Source organism: Bubalus kerabau, chromosome 1 (genome assembly GCF_029407905.1).
Source record: "Bubalus kerabau isolate K-KA32 ecotype Philippines breed swamp buffalo chromosome 1, PCC_UOA_SB_1v2, whole genome shotgun sequence".
Taxonomy (NCBI): Eukaryota; Metazoa; Chordata; class Mammalia; order Artiodactyla; family Bovidae; genus Bubalus; species Bubalus kerabau.
This window is the reverse complement of record NC_073624.1, coordinates 190,715,532-190,740,418: the sequence shown is the minus strand read 5'-3', so window position 1 is coordinate 190,740,418 and position 24,887 is coordinate 190,715,532. Positions and strand designations below refer to the sequence as shown.

The following is a 24,887-nucleotide window of genomic DNA, read 5'->3' as shown; positions in this document are numbered from 1 at the left end:
GTGGACCATTTGTGGCTGAAGGCAGGGTCTAGAAATCCCAGGAAAGGCTGCCAGAGGCCTCACTTCTTCCTGCAGGGTCTGGTGTTGGCCTCAGCCATGTGGGCTCAGGGACCTGACTGACCAGCCCTGAGCAGGTCTGTCTCCCCTCTGAGCAGGTCTGTCTCTGCTGAAGCACCACATCACACACCAGCTTCTTTACCAACATAGGTAGCAGCGGAAGGACACTTGGCTGCTCCCCAGGGTATTCTTGGCCTAAAGGCACATTTCATGGGAAGCCAGAGCAATGTTACAGACGGAGAGGAAGTCTCAGGGGATGCAAATTTTGTAAAATACAATCGGACCTAATATGTCCCAGGCCTTCATCTTCAAGTCCTTAGTGAACTGATATTATTCTTCTTTCATCCTCACACAAACCTGAAAGGAGGTACAATTATTATCCTCATTTCATGAAAAGCTGAGAAACTCGCCAAGGTCACATGCTGGTTAGCTGATCTCATGGCGAGGACTCCCAGAGCAACTGCAAGCATGCGTCTTCCCTGGAGAATGTTGCCTGTCCTACCAATGGTCTGGAAACCCTCTGAAGGGTGCAGACCTATCTCTGCTTGTCAAGGTCCCCAGAGCAGCCCAGAGTGCAGGTTCAGATTCACCAAGTCCTCACAGAGCCAGGCTCCTCCATGGACCATGAAACAGTGGAAAATGAGTTGAGTCAAGGGCTTCCCTGGTGGCTCAAATGGTAAAGAATCTACCTGCAATGCAGGAGACCTAGGTTCAGTTCCTGGGTTGGGAAGATACTGTGGAGAAGGGAATGGCAACCCACTCCATGGACAGAGGAGCCTGGCAGGCTATACTCCATGGGATCCCAAAGAGTCAGACACGACTCAATGACTAACACACACACACACACACACACACACACACACACGCTTTGGGACTGCATGTAGACAAGGCTGATGCCCACAACACTTGTTCATAAGCTCTGGTCAGCACAAAACCACCCCCATACGTGCCTGACTTGTGCTTGAGGTCAGGTCCTGATCCCTGTGCTAAAGGACTACTCTGACTCCTCACCCCTTCTCCTCCTACTTCCTGTGATGCCTTCTCAGCCTGTGTTCCTGTCCACTGCCCTGCCTGTCCCTGACCCAGCTTCTCCCTTCTCCAAATGCTCATCCTCAAGAGTGATCCCTTCTAAACTGCTCCTCACCTCTTTCTATAGTCTCGCCCAGTCCCACTGAAGTTGGTCAGGGGAAATAGAGATCAGAGGCCCAGCCAAGAGACGGTTCTTCCTCTACAGGCTTGATGTTAAGCAGGCTATGATTCCAGTTAGGTTTGTCTACTTCTCAGCACTCAGAACCACTTCCACAGCAGATTTCTGCTTTTCCCTACCAGATATCCTACTCTCCCATCAATTCTTGGAGTTCTACAACTTGAAGTCTTTGTCCATGCACAGGGCCTCAGAAACTCTGCACTCAAGACCACTTCAAAACATTATACCTCCAGCCCAGGCCTCTAAACAACTGCCCATCTCTACCTGGATGTCCCAAAGGCACCTCAAGTTCAATACATCCCAAGTGCACTTCATCATCTTCTCTCCAACACCTCTTATTCCTGTGCTTCTCAGACAAAGACACCACCATCCACACAGCCATCCAATTCTCCAAATTTGTCGTCATCCTTGTCTTTCCCCCTCCCTAATCCCCGTATCTAGTTGGTCATCAAGACCTGTCCTTGCCACCTCTTTAACAGCTCTGAATGCATGTTCAGTCATTCAGTTGTGTCTGACTCTTTGCAACCCCATGGACTGAGCTCTGTAGAGCTCTGAGCTCTCTCCTCCCAGACCAATCCCAGTGGGGCTGGGTGAGGAGCCCACCAGGCTCCTCTGTCCATGGGATTCTCCAGGCAAGAATACTGGAGAAGTTGCCATTTCCTCCTCCAGGGGGTCTTCCTGACTCAGGGATAGAACCTGGGTCTCCTGCATCTCCTGCATTGGTGGGCAGATTTTTTTTTTTTACCACTGAGCCACCTGAGAAGCCCCCTTAACAGCTCTAGAATCTAATTTCTCAGCCACCACCACCATCACCCTCTTGGACAGCTAATCATAGTCTCTTCCCTGGTGTCTCTGCTTCCATTCTAGCTCCCTCCTTTGCATTCTCAACTTGGCCACCAGAGGGAATCACCCTAAAACATAAGGTTTTCCTCTGACTTCACTGCCTCAGAATTAAATCTAAGGCCATTTAACAATTAAGAATTTTAAAAAGATGTTCAACATAACTAATTATTAGAAAAATTCAAATCAAAACTACAATGAGGCATCACCTCACACCAGTCAGAATGGCCATCACCAAAAAGCCTACAAATAATAAATGCTAGAGAATGTGTGGAGAGAAAGGAGCCTTCCTACACTGTTGGTGGGAATGTTAATTAGTAGAGCCACTATGGAGAACAGCATGGAGGTTCCTTAAAAAACCTAAAAATAGAACTACCATATGGTCCTGCCATCCCAATCCTGGGCATATATCTGGAGAAAACCATAATTTAAGTAGACACATGAACCCTAATGTTCATTGCAAAACTATTTACAATAGCCAAGGCATGTAGGCAACCTAAATGTCCATCAACAGATGACTGGATAAAGATGTGAGATACACACACAGACTCTCTCTCTCTCTCTCTCACACACACACACACACACACACACACACTCACACACACAGTGGAATATTACTCAGCCATGAAAAAGAATGAAATAATGCCATTTGCAGCAACATGGATAGACCGAGTTCAGTTCAGTTCAGTCGCTCAGTCATATCCGACTCTTTGCGACCCCATAAATCGCAGCATGCCAGGCCTCCCCATCCATCACCAACTCCCGGAGTTCACCCAAACTCATGCCCATTGAGTCGGTGATGCCATCCAGCCATCTCATTGTCTGTTGTCCCTTTCTCCTCCTGCCCTCAATCCCTCCCAGCATCAGAATCTTTTCCAATGAGTCAACCCTTTTCATGAGGTGGCCAAAGTACTGGAGTTTCAGCTTTAGCATCAGTCCTTCCAGAACTGATCTCCTTTAGAATGGACTGGTTGGATCTCCTTGGAGTCCAAGGGACTCTCAAGAGTCTTCTCCAACACCACAGTTCAAAAGCATCAATTCTTCGGCACTCAGCTTTCTTCACAGTCCAACTCTCACATCCATACATGACCACTGGAAAAACCATAGCCTTGACTAGACAGACCTTTGTTGGCAAAGTAATGTCTCTGCTTTTGAATATGCTATCTAGGTTGTAATTTCATGGCTGCAGTCACCATCTGCAGTGATTTTGGAGTCCCCAAAAATAAAGTCTGACACTGTTTCCACTGTTTCCCCATCTATTTCCCATGAAGTGATGGGACCAAATGCCATGATCTTAGTTTTCTGAATGTTGAGTTTTAAGCCAACTTTTTTTACTCTCCTCTTTCACTTTTATTAAGAGGCTCTTTAGTTCTCCTTCGCTTTCTGCCGTAAGGGTAGTGTCATCTGCATATCTGAAGTTATTGATATTTCTCCCGGCAATCTTGATTCCAGCATGTGCTTCATCCAGCCCAGCGTTTCTCATGATGTACTCTGCATATAAGTTAAATAAGCAAGGTGACAATATACAGTCTTGACGTACTCCTTTCCCAATTTGGAACCAGTCCATTGCTCCATGTCTGGTTCTAACTGTTGCTTCTTGACCTGCAAACAGATTTCTCAGGAGGCAGGTCAGGTGGTCTGGTATTCCCATCTCTTTCAAAATTTTTCACATTTTGTTGTGATCAACACAGTCAAAGGCTTTGGTGTAGTCAATAAAGCAGAAGTAGATGTTTTTCTGGAATTCTCTTGCTTTTTCAGTGATTCAACAGATGTTGGCAATTTGATCTCTGGTTCCTGTGTCTTTTCTAAATCCAGCTTGAACATCTGGAAGTTCACCATTCATGTACTGTTGAAGCCTGGCTTGGAGAATTTTGAGCACTACTTTGCTAGCGTGTGCAATGACTGCAATTGTGCGGTAGTTTGAACATTCTTTAGCATTGCCTTTCTTTGGGATTGGAATGAAAACTGACTTTTTCCAGTCCTGTGGCCACTGCTGAGTTTTCCAAATTTGCTGGCATATTGAATGCAGCACTTTCACAGCATCATCTTTTAGGATTTGAAATAGCTCAACTGGAATTCCATTACCTCCACTAGCTTTGGTTGTAGTGATGCTTCCTAAGGCTCATTTGACTTCACATGCCAGGATGTCTGGCTCTAGGTGAGTGATCACACCATCGTGGTTATCTGGGTCATGAAGATCTTTTTTATATAGTTCTTCTGTGTATTCTTGCCACGTCTTCTTAATATCTTCTGCTTCTGTTAGAGTCATACCATTTCTGTCCTTTATTATGCCCATCTTTGCATGAAATATTACCTTTGTATTTCTAATTATCTTGAAGAGATCTCTAGCCTTTCCCATTCTATTGTTTTCCTCTATTTCTTTACATTGATCACTGAGGAAGGCTTTCTTATCTCTCTGTGTTATTCTTCGGAATTCTGCATTGAAATGGGTTTATCTTTCCTTTTCTCCTTTGCCTTTTCTCTTCTTTTCTCAGCTACTTGTAAGGCCTCCTCAGACAACCATTTTGCCTTTTTGTATTTCTTTTTCTTGGGGATGGTCTTGATCCCTGCCTCCTGTACAATGTCATGAACCTCTCTATCCATAGTCCTTCAGGCATTCTGTCTATCAGATCTAATCCCTTGAATCTATTTATCATTTCCACTGTATAATCATAAGTGATTTGATTTAGGTCATATCTGAATGGTCTAGTGGTTTTCCCTACTTTCTTCAAGTCTGAATTTGGCAATAAGGAGTTCATGATCTGAGCCACAGTCAGCTCCTGGTCTTGTTTTTGCTGACTGTATAGAGCATCTCCATTTTGGCTGCAAAGAATATAATCAATCTGATTTCAGTATTGACCATCTGGTGATGTCCATGTGTAGAATCTTCTCCTGTGTTGTTGGAAGAGGGTGTTTGCTATGACCAATATGTTCTTTTGCAAAACTGTTAGCCTTTGCACTGCTTCATTTTGGAGTCCAAGGCCAAGTTTGCCTGTTACTCCAGGTATCTCTTGACTTCCTACTTTTGCATTCCAGTCCCCTATGATGAAAAGGGCATCTTTTTTGGGTGTTAGTTCTAGAAGGTCTTGTAGGTCTTCATAGAACCATTCAAATAATACTATTACTTAACTTGTATGACAACCTCACCCCTAAAATCAAGAGCTACTGATCAGAAGGCTAATGACAACTGCCACAACAGAAAATAGTATTTCCTTATAAATTTCCAAGATTCAGACCAGTTCACAAGCTCAGAACCTATTGATCGAAAAGGAGGCCAAATCTCTTTAAGAAATAACTCTCCTATACTGCCAAAAGTATAGATGATAATTATTTCCCTAATTTTTCCCCACAAGGGATCTGTGACTGTCTCAGGCTACTCAGGCTGCTATAACAAAATACCACAGATTGAGGGGCTTAAACAATAGAAATTTATTTCCTCACAATTCTGGAGACCGGAAAGTCCAAGATCAACTGCTAATCAATTCAGTTCCTGGTAAGTCTTCTTCCTGGCTTGTAGATACCTCTCTGACATCCTTTTTTTATAAGGGCACTAATCCCATCATTAAAATCCCACCCTCATGGTCTAAACCTAATTATTTCCCAGAGGGCCCATCTCTAACCACACCTCTACATTGGAGGTTAGGGCTTTAACATATGAATTTTGAGAGGGCACAATCAGTCCATAGCTGTGGCCTTTTACCTAAATAACTCTGGCCTGAGAAGAAGGAAAGACCCAGCCTTTTTGGATACAGAGTATGAGCTGGCACTGATACCAAGGGACAGCAAGGAACATAAGTATCCCCTAGTTATACTTGGGGCTTATGAAAGCCAGGTGGTAAATGGGGTTCTCCTGCAAGCAAGTGTGATGGATCCAAAGATCCACACTGGATAACTAGGATAGATACACTTAGCAGCTGGCAAGACCTTAACATTTACTCCCTATTAAATAAGAGCAATTATGGTGAGAAGGACCAACTAGAAGCCTCTAACACACCCACATTCTTGACCAATTTATTTCATCAGAAGTAAAACCACCTCCTGGGAAGAAATGTAGAGATCCACATCAATAGGTTTTCTTCTTCATATCCTTCAGGGAGGATAAAAATCTCTTCGCTTTTATGTGGAATAAATAGCAGGACATATCACTGTCTTGCCCTGGGGTTATGTTAATTCTCCTGCTCTGTCACAATATAGTATTTAGTGACTTTGATTGTCTTGATATTCCATGGAACATCATGATGGTCTATGGAATTGATGTATTGATGTATTAACGACATAATGCTAATATGTCATAACCTAGTGAGCAGATGTCCTAGAAGATGGGAGATAAGAAGTATGATTGAGGGCTTTCGATGCTGATGAAGTTGTGTTTTTTACTTTTTTTTGTTCCAGAATGAGTTAAATGTATAAAAAGTAAACAAACTAGTAAAAAATGAATCCCTAGGGCTACTATTATGGCCAAACTTATTTCTTCTATATCCTTGCCCACTTCTTTCATTCCATATGATTTTGAAGCTAACTGGTGAAGTTATTAGGGATCCAGTTGTCTGGAGCATGCCAGGCCATCTTCTGTAAGGTAAAGGCAAGTTGTTGTACCTTGTATCCTCTACCACTAATAAAAAGACATAATGCTTGGTGGGAATACTACTGTAACCCACTTAATGGGTATTTTGGGAGGCTCCCACTTTTGAGTGAAGCCCAGAGCAAGAGAGAGTGCTACAGAGTATCCAAGGTTCCCTGCCACTTGGACTATGTGACCCATCAGAATCAATGGTGCTAGAGATGTTCATGGTGATAACGATGCTGGGCAGAGTCTCTGATAAGCCCTAATAAAATAATTTCAGTAAGATCTCTAGGATGCCAGAGCAAGGTCATGCCTTCTGCAGCAGAGAGCTATTTGCCTTTAGAAAAGCGGCTATTTGGCTATAGTAAAAACTGAGTACCTGGCAATGTGACATCAAGGGTCTATGCAACTAGAAATATCTAGTAAGAGCTGGGCATTGTCAAATTCTATCAAGTCATAAGATTAAGCAGGCACATCAGCAATCTATCATGTAATAGAAATGGTAGGGTCAGAATCAGGACTGAGCAGGTCCATACAGCTCATGTAATTTAATGAACAGTAGCTCTAACTCCATGACAGCTACACCTCAGCTCTACCAACATTTCTCCTCAACTCAAACCTATGGTTTTATGGGGGTTCTCTATACCAACTGACAGAGGGAAGAAAATACTCAGCCCTGTCTCACAGATGCTATCAATCAAAAAACGGATTGTTTACTGCAACATAGCCCCACTTAGGAGTGGCCCTAAAGGACAATGGTGAAGGGAAATTTTCCAATGGTCCAGGTATAAGTAGGGTACTTGGGCATTCATTATGTATGGAAGGCAAAGTGGTTTAAGATATGGATTTACATATACTCATTGTCAAGTGGTACCTGTTGATTCTCACATACGTGTACAGCCTGGAAGTACAGGGGAGTTGACCAATGGAGCCAGAACTAGTTTTTTGTTTGTTTTTTTTTTAAAAAGCCTCTTCATTCTCTGTGGCTCTTTACTTCATTCTCTATGGCTCTTTAGAAGATCCCAGCAGGATTGAACTCCAATTATCCATTGGAGTTCACTGAACTCTAATTATCCTAATTAGAAATTAGGGTTGAGAAAAAGCTGAGGCAAGTGAAATGAATGAGGCACTTGCCTCCGGTGCAAAATTTAAGAGGGTGCCAGGAAATTCAATCATCAAATAACATTTTAACACAGTATTTTAAAAAATCAAAACCAGTATGAGACTCTAGGAGGAACAAAGCTCCAAAACTTTAAGTAAAGATATGATCAGTTATTATTGATTTTTTCTTTGCCCTCAGGCTCTAGAGTCTTAGCAGCACTGTCACTGATCCTGGTCGCTACCAATGACCAGTTCAACTACACAGTCTTGTATTGGCTTTACCTCCTTTCCTGTTCACTCTCCCTGGTCCTTCATTCCTTTCCCTAGGATCACTACTATAAACAAATGATCTCCACATAAATTCTTATCTCAGGCTTTGATTTTTATTGGGGTTGAAGGGAGGATGAAATCTAAGCTAACTAAGACAATGACCGCAAGAAATACTGTTCAAAGAAGGATACTTTTGAAAGGAAAGGAAAACACTTAATAAAACAGTGCTGTCCTGGTACATCCAGACATAAGGTCTTATTACACATAAGGAAACAGGTTCCAAGTGGATAGAAAGCCAGCCAAGACTAGAGGTTATAAAAAATGGAGCAGAAATGCCTCCCACCTCTTAATCAGGGCCTGGATGCAAATGCATTTGTACAAAATCTCCAAGAGATGGGCCCTTCAGCCTGTCAATCCCTTCCACCTCAAGAACCCCAGGACTCCCATTGCAGTCCCAGACTTGCTCACACAACAGCAGAGGGGCCTTAGGCCTGGACACTAGCAGACTGGTCCCTGCTCTGGCTACCCTGCCAAATCTGGGCAACAAACTAAACCTTTTCCTCCTCCCTTCCTGCATCCCTCTGTTCCCCGACTGGGAGCGCTCCCTTCTGCAAACCAGAGGCCTCTAGTCCAAGAAGCTTCTGGCAGCCATCCTCGAGGAAGAGCCCCAGGGAATCAAAATCAGAGCCCAGGAGAATCAAAATCAGAGCCCAGGAGTGGTGACAGCTGGGTCTCCATTACCGTGCTCTCACAAAGGGTCAAGCTCCGCGTAGAATCTTCTCCAGAGGCCCCAACAGGATCCTGGGACCACCTGGTAGTCCCTGCTCCCCACCTCCCCTCAGTCCAAGCGTGTCTCTGACGAAATGTGACCTCGATCATCTCTTCAGGGCGCTGGGCCTGTTTCCCCCTATTCAAGGTGAGGCTGCGGGCTGTCCGGAAGCCGCCAGCAGGTGACTGAATCTGGCAGCCTAGGATTGGGGGTTGGGAGCTCCGGGTCGGCGGGCGCGGGCGCGCTCCTGTCACCCCTGCGCCCGCAAAGGTTTCCCGGGAGCACGGGCTCCACGGACTCGCCCATCCGCTCCCGGCCCGAGGCTCCCTGAGCTCAGACCCCGAGTTGGAAGCGGCAGCGGAGAGATCCCAGCCCCGGACGAGGCCTGAGGCGACGGCGACAGGGAAATCCGACCTCTCAGAGCCCTTGCTCTGCGGCCTCGACTCTGCCCTTACACGCTGCCCAACCCGGCAGCCCGGGGCTGGGCGCTCAGTACTTAGGGGGCTCCGGGGCGAGCAGGGGCAAGGTAGGGGCGGTGCTGGAACTAGTCCTCTTTTTCCTAAGCCCGCGGCCAGCTGACCTCCTAGCCGCCGCCCGGTGGCCGCGGACGGGGGGCGGAGCACCGGCGGAGCCGCCCTGGAGCTCCACCCTACCCCGTCCCGCCCCGCCCCGGCCGGGTTGGCGGTGTGGTCCCGAGTTTCTGCTTCCAGAAAGTGGCTTCCAGCTTTGCGTCCAGTGCCCAGCAACCTTCTAACGCCCGCAGCCCGTTTCCCAGGAAAGGCCCCGACCGCGTGCCCCGCCTTCCCTCAGCTTGCCGGGTCCGCGAGAACGTTTTGACGCCCACGCCCTGCACCGCGCGGCGCTGTTCGGGGAACGCGCTCTCATCACCCCACGTTGCCAACTGCAGAGCCGCGCCGAGCATGCGGGACTACGACGAAGTGACCGCCTTCCTGGGCAAGTGGGGGCCCTTCCAGCGCCTCATCTTCTTCCTGCTCAGCGCCAGCATCATCCCCAACGGCTTCAACGGTATGTCAGTCGTGTTTCTGGCAGGGACCCCGGAACATCGCTGCCGGGTGCCGGACACCGCGAACCTGAGCAGCGCGTGGCGCAACCACAGTATCCCTGTGCGGCTGCAGGACGGCCGCGAGGTGCCCCATAGCTGCCGGCGCTACCGACTCGCTACGATCGTCAACTTCTCGGCTCTCGGGCTGGAGCCGGGGCGCGATGTGAACCTGGAGCAGCTGGAGCAGGAGGGTTGCCTGGATGGCTGGGAATTTAGCCAGGACATCTACCTGTCCACCATCGTCACCGAGGTGGGTGTGTGAGCGACCCTTAATCTGCATCAGACCCCCTGGAGACATTCTAGCCGTCTTTGGCTCAGCGTCCCCAGTTCCTCATCAGACCTGGCTAGCAGTCATCTGGGTTATAATTTTAACACAGGTGTGCAACCCAAGAGGGCAGGACACGCTTAGGATCATTCCTGGTCAGTTTGTCCAGAAGGGAGGGCATGAAGAACTGAGAAAGGAGGCAGCCGTCAACTGCCTTTTTCTCTGGCAGTTTCACAAGAGGAAGTTGTTTCCCAAGAGCCTAGATACTGTCAACCCCAGGCTCCCCAGATGTACAGACTGAGTCAAATTCCTGCAGGCGTGAGGAGGGGTGTGGGGATGCTGCTGAGACCATGTGCAGACACAAAAAGGAGTCTTATTGCTGGGCAGGGCATGGGCAGGTCTGGTCTGTTCCCTGGTCACAGACTTCTGGAAGCATCAAGGGCTCTCCTGCTCTGCTATACAACTATGGTAAGGCTTGGGTCCTTTCCTGAGTCTCTAATTTCTCCACAAAGGAGCAGGAGGCCTCCTGATACTGGTGGAGAACAGGGAACTGCTAAGTCACTGCAGTCGTGTCCAACTCTGTGTGACCCCATAGACGGCAGCCCACCAGGCTCCCCTGTCCCTGGGATTCTCTAGGCAAGAACACTGGAGTGGGTTGCCATTTCCTTCTCGAATGCATGAAAGTGAAAAGTGAAAGTGACGTCACTCAGTCATGTCTCTTAGCAACCCCATGGACTGCAGCCCACCAGGCTCCTGCGTCCATGGGATTTTCCGGGCAAGAGTACTGGAGTGGGGTGCCATTGTCTTCTCCGAACAGGGAACTAGAGGAGGTATAACCCTGGTCCCAAGGCACTCATGAAGGGACAGACTCACAGAGACAGTGTAAGCATAGAGCTCAGGGGCTTCTCTGGCTTTGATCCCCTAACTGGGGCTCGTAGTGCTTACCTGCCTTCTGCCCACAGTCCGATCCTGAGGCATCTAAAAGTAGGGGTCAGCTCATCCCAGTTCCTGGAAGTGCGGTCAGCATCTGGGCTAGAGCTGGCCCTACTAACTGCAGTTCTCCTCAACAGTTGGGTTGAGGAGGACTCTCTTTCTCTTTCCCCTTCCTTAATAGTCTGTTCACCTCAGGATGTGAGGGGTGGGTAGGTAGCTGCTGGTTTACAAGTCCATGGCTATCCCTGTTACACCTGGCCCAAGTGGGCCTCTGGGAAAATACGTGGTTCTCCATCTGAGGATGCACAACATTACACACTCACAAACACACAACTGGATTTGCCTTTTTCAGCAGCTTTTCCCTTACTTGCTTTCTTTTTGGGTACTATAAAAAGTAGTATTTGAGTAAAATAAAAAGCAAAGGAGCACTAGTCATTGGGAGGAAGGAGGGGAGAAGCATGAAAGTGAGTATGGTCGGTGATTCTCCCTAGAGAGGTGGTGGGACAAAGAGTTCTGGAGTCAGATGGGTGGACTGGTTCTGGCCCCACCCGTAAGCACTAGTCTTCAAATATTTGCATATTCATGGAAGTATTATTCACAAAAGGTAAAAGCAACTCAAATATCCAGCAACAGATGAATGGATAAATAAAATGTGGTGTATGCACACAGTGGAATAGTATTCAGCCTTAAAAGAGGAAGGAAATTCTGACACATGCTACAACATGAATGAACCTTGAAGATATTATGCCAAATGAAATAAGCTAGTCACAAAAAAAGACAGCAACTGTTTGATTTCACTTATATACCATATGAAGAGTAGTCAAACTCATGGGAACAGAAAGTAGAATGGTAGTTGCCAGGGGCTGGGAGGGGAGAGAAATGGGGTGTTATTTAACAGATATAGAGTTTCATTTTGCAAGTTGAAAAGAGTTTTGGGGATTGATTGCACAATAATGTGAATATACTTAATACTACTGAACTGTACACTTAAAAATTGTTAAGGTGGTACATTTTATGTTGTGTGAATTTTATTACAGTTGTTAAAAATGAGGATCATAAGAATGCCCAGCTTATCTGAGTTGTTGAGAGGATTCAGTGAGATCATGTGCTATGCAACATCCCATAGCACCAGCAAATGGGCATCACGGGTGGGTGGATGAGGAGCGGTAAGGGCAGGACCTCGCCATCTCTGGCTGGGCATCATGGGCATTTGGGGAGCTGTTCTAAGGGCCAGGTTTCAGCCAGTACAATGAGTGGCGAGACTTGCTGAGGGCAGAGCCCCTTTCCCAGGGTGGAATTCTAGGGCCAGAGAATAGGACACAGGTCTGAATCCACTGCCAGGAGAGAAACGCCCTCATCTCCCTGACAAGAGCAAGTTGGGGACCCTGAGCAAGTTCTCTGCACCCCTTTGGCCCCACACTGGCAGAGGGATCATCCTCAGATGGTCTCTGCTTTATACCTCTATATGGGATCTCCTGATGGGCATACCCTCTGAGACAGAGGAGCCCACCTGAACTGACCCCCTGACCCCTTCACAGGGAAGAACAGGTTGGTCAGGATCCAAAGGAGGGCATGTCCATGCAAGTACTTTCCAGGGGATGCCAGGAGGCGGAACCTGGTATCTGAGTTGGGACCTGTTGTGAGCGCATCTGTCTGGGTATACAGGTGTATAAGGTAATTTCCTTCCTCAAGGACTGTTTGTGAAATGCAATCTGTTTGTCCTGTTTAGAGCTAAGAATCACTTTAAAAAACAAAACTTTATTTTGAAATAATTTTCATTTAGAGAAAAGTTGTGAAAATAGTACAGAGAATGTGCTGATCTCCAGGGGGCCTAGATTCAGGAGCAGAGCCACTGGACAAACCTTAGGGGTGAGTCTGGCTCCTGGCCAGAGTCTAGGCATGGGCTGGCCTTTGCCTCAAACATGTCTTCTTCTCCCATGGAACATCATTAGGTAGACTTGACCCTCTTTAGTCCATGGGCTGAGAAAACTAGGCAGTCATCTCTGAGCCAGGGCCCATACTCCAGAGGCCCTGGGCGGGGGTGGAAGGGGGGCTTGTTTGGTAAAGAGCAGCTTTCTGTGGCAGACCTCCTGTGACCTGAGGCAGGGCCACCATATCAATTGCTATCCTCTCCTTCAGCTGGAGGCATCCTCTAGGAACCCATGCGGGAGACCCAGGTTCGATCCCTGGGTTGGGAAGATCCCTTGGAGAAGGAAATGGCAACCCACTCCAGAACTCTTGCCTGGAAAATCCCATGGACGGAGGAGCCTGGTAGGCTACAGTCCATGGGGTCGCAAAGAGTCGGACACGACTGAGCGACTTCACTTTCACTTTTCATGCCCTTAACCATGATAGAATGTCCAACAAAGGGCCTGGGCCTCTGGAGGCGCTAGCCTTGTGCTATCTTTCTTGGGACCTGGGATTAAGGCTTGAACAGAATAGGACACACTGATTCTCCACCCACAGCTCAAAGGTATAAAATAGGAACAAAGGAGCCTTATCCTTTGCTAACAGGGCACTAGGAGCAGTGAGAGAGGGAACGATGAGATCAGAATGAGTCCAGCATCTGACAACTACTTGGGACTCCATATGGCAGCTCAAAGGGATGTACCTCCTTTGGGGCCTCTGCCAAAGCTGAAGAGTTTGAGCAAGAAGCAGGTTAGGCTGTTTTCTTCCCATCAGACTTACAGGCTGCCCTGGAATACCGCTGGCTAGTGTGAGACTGGCAGCTTGGCTGTCGGGACAGCCTGAATATCATACCTGCCCTCTGGCAGATTCCAAAGGGGATAAAGTGGGAACCTCAGCCTCCAGCCAACACCAACAGACTTTTATTTCCAGGCAGTGCTGCAGAAAGAGAACAAATACAGGAGACTGGGGGCCTTTTCCTAGCTGTGGCCTGAATTTGCTTCCCTGTTTATCAGCTGCCTCATGACAAACAGTTTGTCTGTTGCCTCTAAGTTCTGTTCCTCTGACAAAGGCCACCAGGATCTCAGAATGCCTTCGTCCAGAGGCTGCTTCACCCAAGCCTCCTGCCAAGTTTCTGGATAAAGATTTTGTCTATCTCTCCTGGTGGGCAGCAGACCCCTCACACTTTGTCCAAGAGATAGGGTGGTATATTGACAAAAACAAGGCTTGGCAGAGCTGGTCAGAGGAGCTGTGCCTTGGGCCTGTGAAGGGACTGTAATTTCTTCTTTGTGACAGGCTGTGTGTGTGTGCTAAGTTACTTCAGTCGTGTCTGACTCTTTGTGACCCTATGGACTGTAGCCTGCCAGCCTCCTCTGTCCATGGGATTCTCCAGGCAAGAATACTGAAGTGGGTTGCCATGCCCTCCTTCAGGGGATCTTCCTGACCCAGGGATCGAACCCATGCCTCTTATGTCCCCTGCATTGACAGGTGGGTTCTTCCAGGCTAATGCAGACCTGCCTTATTATCTGAAGTCTTGGTATAGTTTTAAGCATGTCTCTAGAGTCCAAAAAATAAATAAATAAATAAATAAAATGGCAGGGATCTCCATTTGAAGTAGAAAGAATAGAGCCTCTGGGGAAAGGCTCAGTTGACTCACATATCCCAACAATTGACACAGACAGTCCAAGGCTGGTGGCTCCTGCTCTGTGTTTACAGGACTGGAAACAGCACTGAGTGCCCCTTCTTCTTCCCTCAGGCCCCTCCATTCCCATCCCTACCATCCCACTTAAACTCCCTGGGTCTTTTGCTTTGGCTCCACCTCTGATAAACACAGAACTCTTCACCAATGCCTCTCCACCTGTGGGTGCTTCTTCTTTACATCTAATATAAGAGAAGAAAGATACTGAGATTTTTAAGAGTTAGCCTCCCATCTTCTGAGCTCCAAGTACAGAGGCTTAATTCCTGGTGAGTGTAGCCAGGAGATTGGGGGATCCCATCCTCCACTCAGTCCATACTCATGTAGTGGCACATCTACTCTAGTGTCCACAGGCTGACAATATGGGGGCCCTGGATGCCCTTATCCCAGTTTGTTGTAGAGTGGAGATTCCATGCCAAAAGAGGCAAGCCAAAAAGGATGCTACCACCTCCAACGAGTGTCTAAACTCATAAGGCAGGGAGTGTCATTCAGAGGGTACTTTCCCTTACGCCAGCCTGGTGCAGGGGCTCAGATATTTTTCCCCAGGGGAGGAAGTAGTCCCCACAGGAAATAACTTCATTTCGCACAGGATGTACAGAAGTTGAAGCCTGAGAGTGTTCTTTAAAACAACAAAAATTGTGGTGGTAAACAATTATGAGGAGACTGGTAGCTCCATTAGAGCAACAAGCTAACCCATAGGGCAGCTAGATTACCGGAGAGAACCAGAAAAAGAGACAGCTCAGAGCAACACTCCTGGAGTCAGAACAAACCTCACAGACTTGCCTCAAAACTGCTCTTTCAAAGGGACTTGAATTTAATTGAACTAGTCTGTGGCATGTTTTGTGCCCCAGCGCACAATAAAGGAATGATATAGCAATTGCTGGAGCCTGACAGCTAGGATGGATGGCATCACTGACTCAGTGGACATGAGTTTAAGCAAACTCAGGGAGATAGTGAAGGACAGGAGGCCTGGCATGCCGCAGTTCATGGGGTTGCAAAGAGTCGGACATGACTTAGCGACTGAACAACAACAGCTAGGTGTGATATCAGCAGAGGGAGACAGCTTAATAGAAAAAATGGGGAAAGAGACAGTCAAAAAGAGTCCTGCTAACTCCATTGTTCTCCCGGGGTGACTGCACATGTGCCTAAGGATGTGTCCTCTGAAGAGCAACACCAGAGGCTTCACACTGCAGGGGAAATAGTCTTTAATAAGAGTCCAGCCAAGTCATTAAACAAATAGAAAAGCAAACAAAAACAAAGACAGGTACCCCTGGTGTGTGTCGGGGTGAGAAGTGGTGCGGGGGAGAAAATTCAACGCTCAGAGTTTCTACAATGTATTTTCTGAAATGTCCGGTTTTTAACCAAAAATTACAAGACATGCAAAGAAACAAGAAAACCTGACCCACACTCAGGAAAAAAGTAAAAAACAGAAATTGCCCAAAAGGGCCTAGATGTCAGATTTAACAAAAACTTCAAAGCAGCATTATAAGTATTTTCAAAGACCTAAAGGAATTCGTGCTTAGAAAGTAAAAGAAGGTACAATGACAAGGGCTCATCAAATATTGAATACCAATTAAGATTTAAAATGAAAGTTATATTAAAAATAATCAAATAAAGTTTCTGTAATTGAAATAAACAGTAGCTGAAATTTTAAAATTCACTAGAGAGCCTTACTCTAGTAACTTTGAACAGACAGAAGAAAGGATCAGCAAATTTGAAGATAGAGAAATAGAAATTATGTAATCCAAAAAACAGAAAAAAAAAGGAGTGAAGAAAAATGTACAAGTTCTTGGAGCAATGCGGAACATTGTTAACCAGACTAACGTGCATAAAGGGAACACTAGAAGGAGAAGAGAGAAATGAGCAGAAAAAAAGATAGTGAAAGAAATAATGACTGAAAACTTACCAAATATGATTAAAAACATTAATCTGCACAGTTCAGCAGCTCAATTCCAAGAAGAAACAAAAAGATTTTTGCACACAGACAAATCATGGTAAGATTACTTAAAATCAAACACCAAGGGAAATTTTTGAAAACAATAAGACAAATAGGACACATACAAGGGAACCCTAATAAGATTTACATTTGACTTGTCATAAGAAAGAAAGGAGGGGACTTCCCAGGTAGTCCAGTGGTTAAGAATCTGCCTGCCAATGCAGGGTCCATGGGCTTGATCCTTGGTCCGGGAAGATTCCACATGCTGAGGGGCAACCAAGGCCAAGCACCACAACTGCTGAAGCCCACACACCCTAGAGCCCGCGCTCCACAACTAGAGAAGCCACTACGAGAAGCCTGTGCACCACAGCTAGAGAGTAACCCCCACTCGCTGCAGCTAGAGAAAGCCTGTGCATAGCAAAAAAGATCCAGTGCTGCCATAAGTAAATAAATTTTTAAAAAGAAACAAAGGAGGCCAAAGGCAGGGGGGTAACATATTTAAACTTCTAAAAGAAAAAGCACATCAACCAAAAATCTTATTAATGTAACGAGCAAAACTATCTTTTAAAACTAAAATAGATATTCTGTCTCTTACACACACACACACGTAAGAGAATTTTTGACTAGCAGTGCTACCTTACAAGAAATACTAAAGAAAGTTCTTCAGGAATAATTATTTTTCTAAAGCACAACTTATTCTCTGAAAACTACAAAGCATCTTTGAAAGAAATGAAGATCTAAATAAGATATCTCATGTTCCGTTCATGAAGCAGAAGGTAATATTGTCAAGATGGCAACTCCCCAAACTGATCTACAGATTCAACACAAAACATATTCAGTATCGTTAGTCATTAGGAAAATCACAACCACAAACAAGTCAAAACCATAATGAAATACTTCTTAATACCTCCTGGGATGGTTAAAATTAAAAAGATATACAATACAAGTGTTGATAGGAATATGGAAAAATGGAAACATTTGTTCATTACTGTTGGGTTTATACAATGATGCAGCCACTTTAGAAATACCCAAGAGAAATGAGAACATGTATCCTTGCAATATCTTGTATAAAAAAGTTTATAACAGCTTTATTCATAATAGCCAAAAAGTAGAAACAACTCAAATGTCTACCAACTGGTAAATGGCTAAGTAAAAGGTGGTATATCCAAACAGTGGAATATTATTCAGCCATAAAAAGGAATAAAGTACTGATACTTAGTACTTGAATGAAGTACTGATACTTAGAACAACATGGATGAACCTTGAAAACATTATGCTGACTGAAAGAAGCCAGTCACAAAAGATTGCATATTGTATGATTCCACTTATATTAAATGCCCAGTGTAAACCCATCTAACATTGTTCAAAATAGAGTAGCACCTGTCAAGGGCCACTATCAAGTCTCTTTCAGACACCCAAGGACTGGAAAATTACAGAAGACAAGAAGTTACAGATTCTCAGAAAAAAACAAAACCAAAAAACACAGCCTATTGAAGCACAGCTAGCCCAGATACAACTGTGGACCAGAAAAGATATAAACCCACCACCTCTTTCCTGCACCTTGTCCTTTGAACTCAATAAAAGACTCAAACCCCCACCATTAGGGGCCAGCAACCACTCTGTGCATCTGGCCCTTTCCTCCCTTGGAAAGGGAATAAAAACTCTCTCTTCTTCTCTTGTTAATATTTCTATGAATTCTTTCACAAGCCGTGTTGGTTCACCCAACACCCAGAATAGGCAAATCCAAAGAGACTGAGTGTATGTTAGTAATTGCCACAGGCTGGGAAAAGAGAATTGAAAGTGACTGCTAATGAGCATGGGGTTTCTTTCAGGGGTGATGAAACTGTTCTAAAATTAGATAATACTGATGACTGCACAACTCTGTGAATATAGTAAATTATAAATGAATTATACACATAAGAAGAATGAATTTTATGGTATGTAAATTATATCTCAATAAAGCTCTTATCAATTCAGTTCAGTTGCTCAGTCATGTCCGACTCTTTGCGACCCCATGAACCGCAGCACGCCAGGCCTCCCTGTCCATCACCAACTCCAGGAGTCCACCCAAACCCATGTCCATCGAGTCGATGATGCCATCCAGCCATCTCATCCTCTGCTATCCCCTTCTCCTCCTGCCCTGTCTTTCCCAGCATCAGGGTCTTTTCCAATGAGTCAGCTCTTCGCATCAGGTGGCCAAAGTATTGGAGTTTCAGCCTTCACATCAATCCTTCCAATGAACACCCAAGACTGATCTCCTTTAGGATGGACTGGTTGGGTCTCCTTGCAGTCCAAGGGACTCTCAAGAGTCTTCTCCAACACCACAGTTCAAAAGCATCAATTCTTTGGCGCTCAGCTTTCTTCACAGTCCAATTCTCACATCCATACATGGCCACTGGAAAAACCATAGCCTTGACCAGACAGACCTTTGTTGGCAAAGTAATGTCTCTGCTTTTTAATATGCTGTCTAGGTTGGTCATAACTTTCCTTCCAAGGAGTAAGCGTCTTTTAATTTCATTGCTGCAATTGCCATCTGCATTGATTTTGAAGCCCAGAAAAATAAAGTTAGCCACTGTTTCCACTCTTTCCCCATCTATCTGCCATGAAGTGATTGGCCCGGATGCCATGATCTTAGTTTTCTGAATGTTGAGTTTTAAGCCAACTTTTTCATTCTCCTCTTTCACTTTCATCAAGAGGCTCTTTAGTTCTTCTTCACTTTCTGCCATAAGGGTGGTGTCATCTGCATATCTGAGGTTATTGATATTTCTCCCGGCAATCTTGACTCCAGCTTGTGCTTCCTCCAGCCCAGCATTTCTCATGATGTACTCTGCATAGAAGTTAAATAAGCAGGGTGACAATATACAGCCTTGACATACTCCTTTTCCTATTTGGAACCAGTCTGTTGTTCCATGTCCAGTTCTAACTTGCTTCCTGACCTGCATATAGGTTTCTCAAGAGGCAGGTCAGGTGGTCTGGTATGCCCATCTCTTTCAGAATTTTCCACAGTTTATTGTGATCCACACAGTCAAAGGCTTTGGCATAGTCAATAAAGCATAAATAGATGTTTTTCTGGAACTCTCTTGCTTTTTCATAAATGAAAATAATTAAATAGTAAGCTTTCCCCCACCACTCCATGGTCAGTAAATTTCTAGCTTTAAGTTTACAACTAAGTTATGAAGAAGACATTGTGGATGGAGGGATATACTATTATTAACTAACTACTACTTCCTCTTTTCCCCCACAGAATGAAAAATAAGAGAACACAGAAATCCTTTCTTAAATGAACTATTGCTAGTTTTTCATTCATAGTTGTCTCTGAGGTTGAAGTCCATTTATAAAGGGATTTTACACCTTGTGGTGAAAACTTTTCTGGTTTTTAGTCATTGAATAGAAAGTTCTCATTTCTAACGATCTCTTCTGCCTAGTCAGGTTTAAGTACAACCTGCTTTGCTTATTCATTAATGCTGTTTGTAAAAGGCATGAGATTAGTAGAAAGGGAACTACCCTTTAACGAGGTCTGTAATGTGTCCGACGCTGTCAGACGCTCTACTTACATTTCCCATCCAATGCTCACAGCAGCTTTGGGAGGGAGTACTGTTGTCGCCTCTTTGAAGATGAGAAAGCAGGCTAACAGGGGTGAATGAGTGGCCCAAAGTCACACAGTCAGAAATGGCAGAACCCAAGACAGCCTGTGCTCTTTGCTCAGCATCAAGCTGCCTTCCAGAGTTCTCAGTTCTATGTAGTCACAGGGATACTCTTATCTTTATGATCTTTTATGGCTTTGGTAAAGGCTAAAAATGACTAGACTTTGGCTACTTGCAGAGTTCAGGGTTGAGGGTGGTTTTCAAAGGACTGTGTGATACCACACATTTCCAAACTAGTTTTCCATTATTCCTAACTGTTCAACATTTGTTCATTGACAATTTGTTAAGCATCTGCCACGTGCCTAACCTTGTACACTTTAGTTAACTAAAATGATTATATGAATGTGCTCAGGTTTTAGAACTCTGTCCATCTGGAGGAGGTTGAACAGGTAGGGGGCGGGGTGCCTCTTTTCCTTTCCTGCTGGAGAGCAAGGACACAGTGGCCGAGAACATCCTACCCAGGATGGCTGGGCTCATGCATGCACATGTGCACACCTGATCTGTCCTCTAAAGCAAGCTTGACCTTCAGGTTTGTGGAGGCAGTGACCATGTCTGCTTTGTGCCCCTTCAGAATCTGGCCCAGAGCAGGTGCTCAATGACTGTTGAATAAATGATTAAGCAGTTCCTTTTACCAGTCCACTAGAACTGGGGCTACTCACTTCATTGCTGTGTGCCTTCATTTGCTCATTTGTAAAATGGGGATAAAGGGAATACCTATTTTCAGGTGGCAACGTTGAGATCCCATGAACAATGCAAGGCACACAGTGAGCAATCGATACACTGTACTTGTCCTTTCTTCTATTACTGTTGAGGGCATGAGATGCATGTTCTTCTAGGTCAAGTGTCCTCATGTCACCTATTACCTGGGGACCTGGTTTTTTGTTCTTTAAGGCTAAATGACCCAGTCAAATGGGGAATATTGGTCTAAGACCTGGAGGATGAGACAGACACAGTAATCCTAGGACAGTATATCCCGTGCCTCAACCCTGCACAGTTTGGGACATTCCACTCTTTGTCCAGAGTGCATGTGGGAGTGTGGGTTATGTTTCAGAAATGGTAGCATTTGACCTGAGGGCATAGCTCCAGGCCAATGCCAGGCAGCCTCTCACCAGGCCATCAGCCATTCGTCTCTAAGCGGACCCTGTGTATGTATGTTTGTGTGTGCACGTGTGTACACACATGTGCAGAGACCCACAGGACACTTCTGTCTCATTAAGGAAAAGACCGTCTCCCACTGGTCCTGCCATGTCATTGTCAACCACAGGGAGTTCCCTGGGACCTGACAATTGAGGCCCTAAGATACACCCCTAAAACCCCAAGGGGCTGGGGCAGACACAGCCTGGCCTTCTCAAGAATGGCCCCATGGAGAAAACGGTCCCCCTACAGGCTGGCAGCTGATTTATTGGAACACCAGTCCTGTGAGCTGAAGCCAATATTTTATCTGCCAATTTTGTATCCTGTTACCAGGCCTTTTGCAACTTTCAAAGAGACTCTTTGGGTACAGTGACTCCCCAAGAGGGAACCCAGCCTTGGAAACAACCATAAGTAGCATGAGGTCCAGCTGCCCTCCTCTACCAGACATAAGCAGAGACAGCTCTCTCTACCGAAGACAGACAGCACCCCCACAGGCCTGGGGCGGATGCTGCTGTGTGCACGTGGCCAATTTCTGTGCTGCACGATGCTGACAGCTTCGGGGGCGCCTCTTCAGGCAGGGAAGGGGGACCTAAAACCTGGCCTCATGGCCTCCAGTAGGAGAGCAATGGGGAGCTGGCCTTCACCTCACCTTTCCCAGAACCCAGTTCATAATTCCTTTCCTTGCTGCATTCCCCAAACAGACCAGACTTGACCCACCATCAGGGCCAGCTTGATGGATATCAATCCTTGCAGTCACCTAGGGCCCCACATTTATTTTTAATGCTCTGCTATTGACATCTTGAAATTCTTAATCATTTTGAACAAGGAGTCCTACATTTTCAGGTTACACTGGGCCTGAAAATTAGGGAGCCCGTTCTGTTTACTATTTTGCTCATGCAAGGCCTGACATCTGACAGCTGTCCTCTTTCCTTTCTGTCTCTTAAGTCCTATCTATGTTGCCCAAAGGCAACGTCCTGATAGGAAAATGTTTTTAAAACCGCAAAGGAGAGCACATTATCTTGGGAAGAGCTTTTCTGCTTGGCTGCAGATGGAATGGTGATGGTTGATAATGGACACTTAATAGCCCCACCAAACCTGGGATTTTCTTAGTTCTGTTCAAGGTTAACGGCTGTGGTGGAGGTCTTCTGCCCCTAGTCTTGATGTCACATTCCTTGAAGAAGTGTAGGGGTGGTATGTCATAAACTCATTTTATCTGGCCTTTGGTGTTCTTGTCCAAAGCAGAACATGGATACAAGGTAAAGTTCTGAGGCCCAAGTTGTTATCTCACTTGCCCATTTACTTGCTTTGACTTCAGGCAAACACTAGTCTCAGAGACTAAGTTTAGTCTTCTGCAAAATGGGTTATGAACCACACCATGAGGCTTTGGGGCTTCAGTCTGTGACTTTTAGAAGCTGGTGGCCATTAATTCAGGTACATGTCTCCCTTCTGACCTGTGGCCTGGCAGAGCACGTGAATCTGGCTGTACAGTTTTGGAGGGTTTGTGCCTTTTCCCCTGAAGCCCATTCAAGGTACCCCAGTTGAAGCAGCCTTCCTCTGGGTGTGGTTTCAGTCCTATCCTCAGCTGTGCCTGACGGTAGAGAGTTTCTGGTTCACGTTGTTTTTTCTTCTGCAGAGCTGTGCTCGGGCAGCCTGCCTGTGAGCAGCATTGTGAGCACAATCTGAGGCAGTCCCGTGAATCTTGCTGTTGTCTCCAGGATGGAGGTGTTCTCAAGGACATTATCCTCAGCATCACAGAGTGGTCCCTTCATGGAAGGAAGTATAGAGGAGAGGCTTCTCCCCGGTTTCGGTACTCAGACAAACTGAGCTTTTGCAGAATGAGCTTATTACTCTGTACACTGTGATCCTGAGAGCCGAGCTGCTGGGATATTCAAAGCCAGATTTCAGGGCTTCCCTGGCAAGCTGACAGGCCTTTGGGCAGGACAGCCAGAGGTCAGTCTTATCCCTGGCTTGGTTATTTTTGTAACCCCTGCTCCTCTGAGATTTTCATTTGCCACGATTCCCTTAGCATTTTGTTGTACACATTTTTCTTGTATGTATCCTTATATCCACCTCTCTCTGCTGCAAATGGGGCATGATACAAATATGTGAATTCACTTTTAAATCTATGTCAGGGAAGTTGAAAGGATTAAGAACCAAACTGCCTTAGGAATGTCATGGGTGCAGTACCACTGCTGGGTGGGGGGCTGGGATTGGATGGAAGGCAGGGGTTTTTTCCTACAGACTTTATCATCTTACCACACACAGCAATCCCCTGACCCACTATCCCAAAATACTTATTGGCACCTGCTTCTTTTTTAATTCACAAAAGCTCACTGAACATATTTTGAAATTTTTGCAACCTCCCCTTGAGATTATGCTGAATTGACTTAAATCAAGAGCTGGTAACAAACTCTAGCTGAAACTCTCATTTTGTGGGTCCACAAGCAGGGACTTGTTAGAGCTACAACAGCCCATGGCCCCTGGGGAGTGGGAGGGACCACACTTCTGGGAGGGCTGCGTGGAAAGGAGGGTGGAGGAGTGTAGAGGGGAGATAAGAAGCACTGAAGAGGGGCGGGAACACCACCCCCAGCACAGTGGGGCTCCGGATCAAGCCCTACGCATGGCCTACAGTGTTGTGTGGCCCAGGGAACACAGGGTTCTCTGGAGGATTCTGCTCAGAAAATATAATCACAGGTGTTTGGGGACCACTGGCATTTTTCAACAGGTAGAAGAAGCTTTTCTACCTGGATCAAGTGACCATGCCCACCACCCTGACCTGCAGGCATTTAGAACACTGTCCCTCCATGCCGGAGGGACGTGCTTCAGTAACTTCTGAAGCAGAAATGGCACCTCTGCTTCATACTACTTCACAGTTGAGGGGTCGCCAGTCAAAGCCATGCCACAGCTCACTTCTCAGTACACAATGTAAGCAGGGTCAGAGGTATCACCCCTCCTTTGAGAAGGGGAGGGTGAGCCTCAGGCAGGACAGTGACTTGCCCCAGTGACTGACAGAGTCAGCAGTCAACCCCAGAGCTGTGAAGCCTATGCCCTTTGCACAATAGTGAGCCTGGCACCGGGGAGGAGAGCCTGCCTGGCTGCCATGCCAATATGCCCTTGGGGCTGGTCAGGGGCCGGACCTGCTGGGGGGCTGGGCTCACACTTTGTGTTTTTCCCTGGCAGTGGAGTCTGGTGTGTGAGGAGGATTGGAAGACGCCCCTCACCACTTCCCTGTTCTTTGTAGGCGTGCTTCTCGGCTCCTTTGTGTCTGGGCAGCTGTCAGACAGGTAAGGACGATGGGAGGGAGGGAAGGTGATTGTCAGTCAGTACGCTGCCTGTCCTGGGGTTGGATTGAATTTAGGGTATTTTTACCAGAGAAAGGGAGGCCCCATAGGCCACCAAGTTGAGTGACAGGAGCAACTATGACGTATCCTGTATCCTCTGTGCTCAGCCCCTTGTGGGGAACCACTGGAAAATGGGGCCCTTTTATCACCAACTGTTAGTTG

The 24,887-nt window shown here is 46.2% G+C and overlaps 1 protein-coding gene across 2 annotated transcripts in view; it reads left to right on the top strand.

Moving 5' to 3' along the window:
• The first annotated feature begins 9,394 nt into the window (after window positions 1-9,394).
• The window catches only part of SLC22A4 (solute carrier family 22 member 4), a 46,720-nt gene continuing 31,227 nt past the window's right edge, over window positions 9,395-24,887 (top strand). For both annotated transcript variants that reach the window (XM_055547925.1, XM_055547918.1), the window contains exons 1-2: window positions 9,395-10,121; window positions 24,565-24,668. In XM_055547925.1, the coding sequence (XP_055403900.1) occupies window positions 9,729-10,121; window positions 24,565-24,668 (497 nt within the window). In that variant the 5' untranslated portion in view covers window positions 9,395-9,728. The remainder of the gene's footprint in view (window positions 10,122-24,564; window positions 24,669-24,887) is intronic.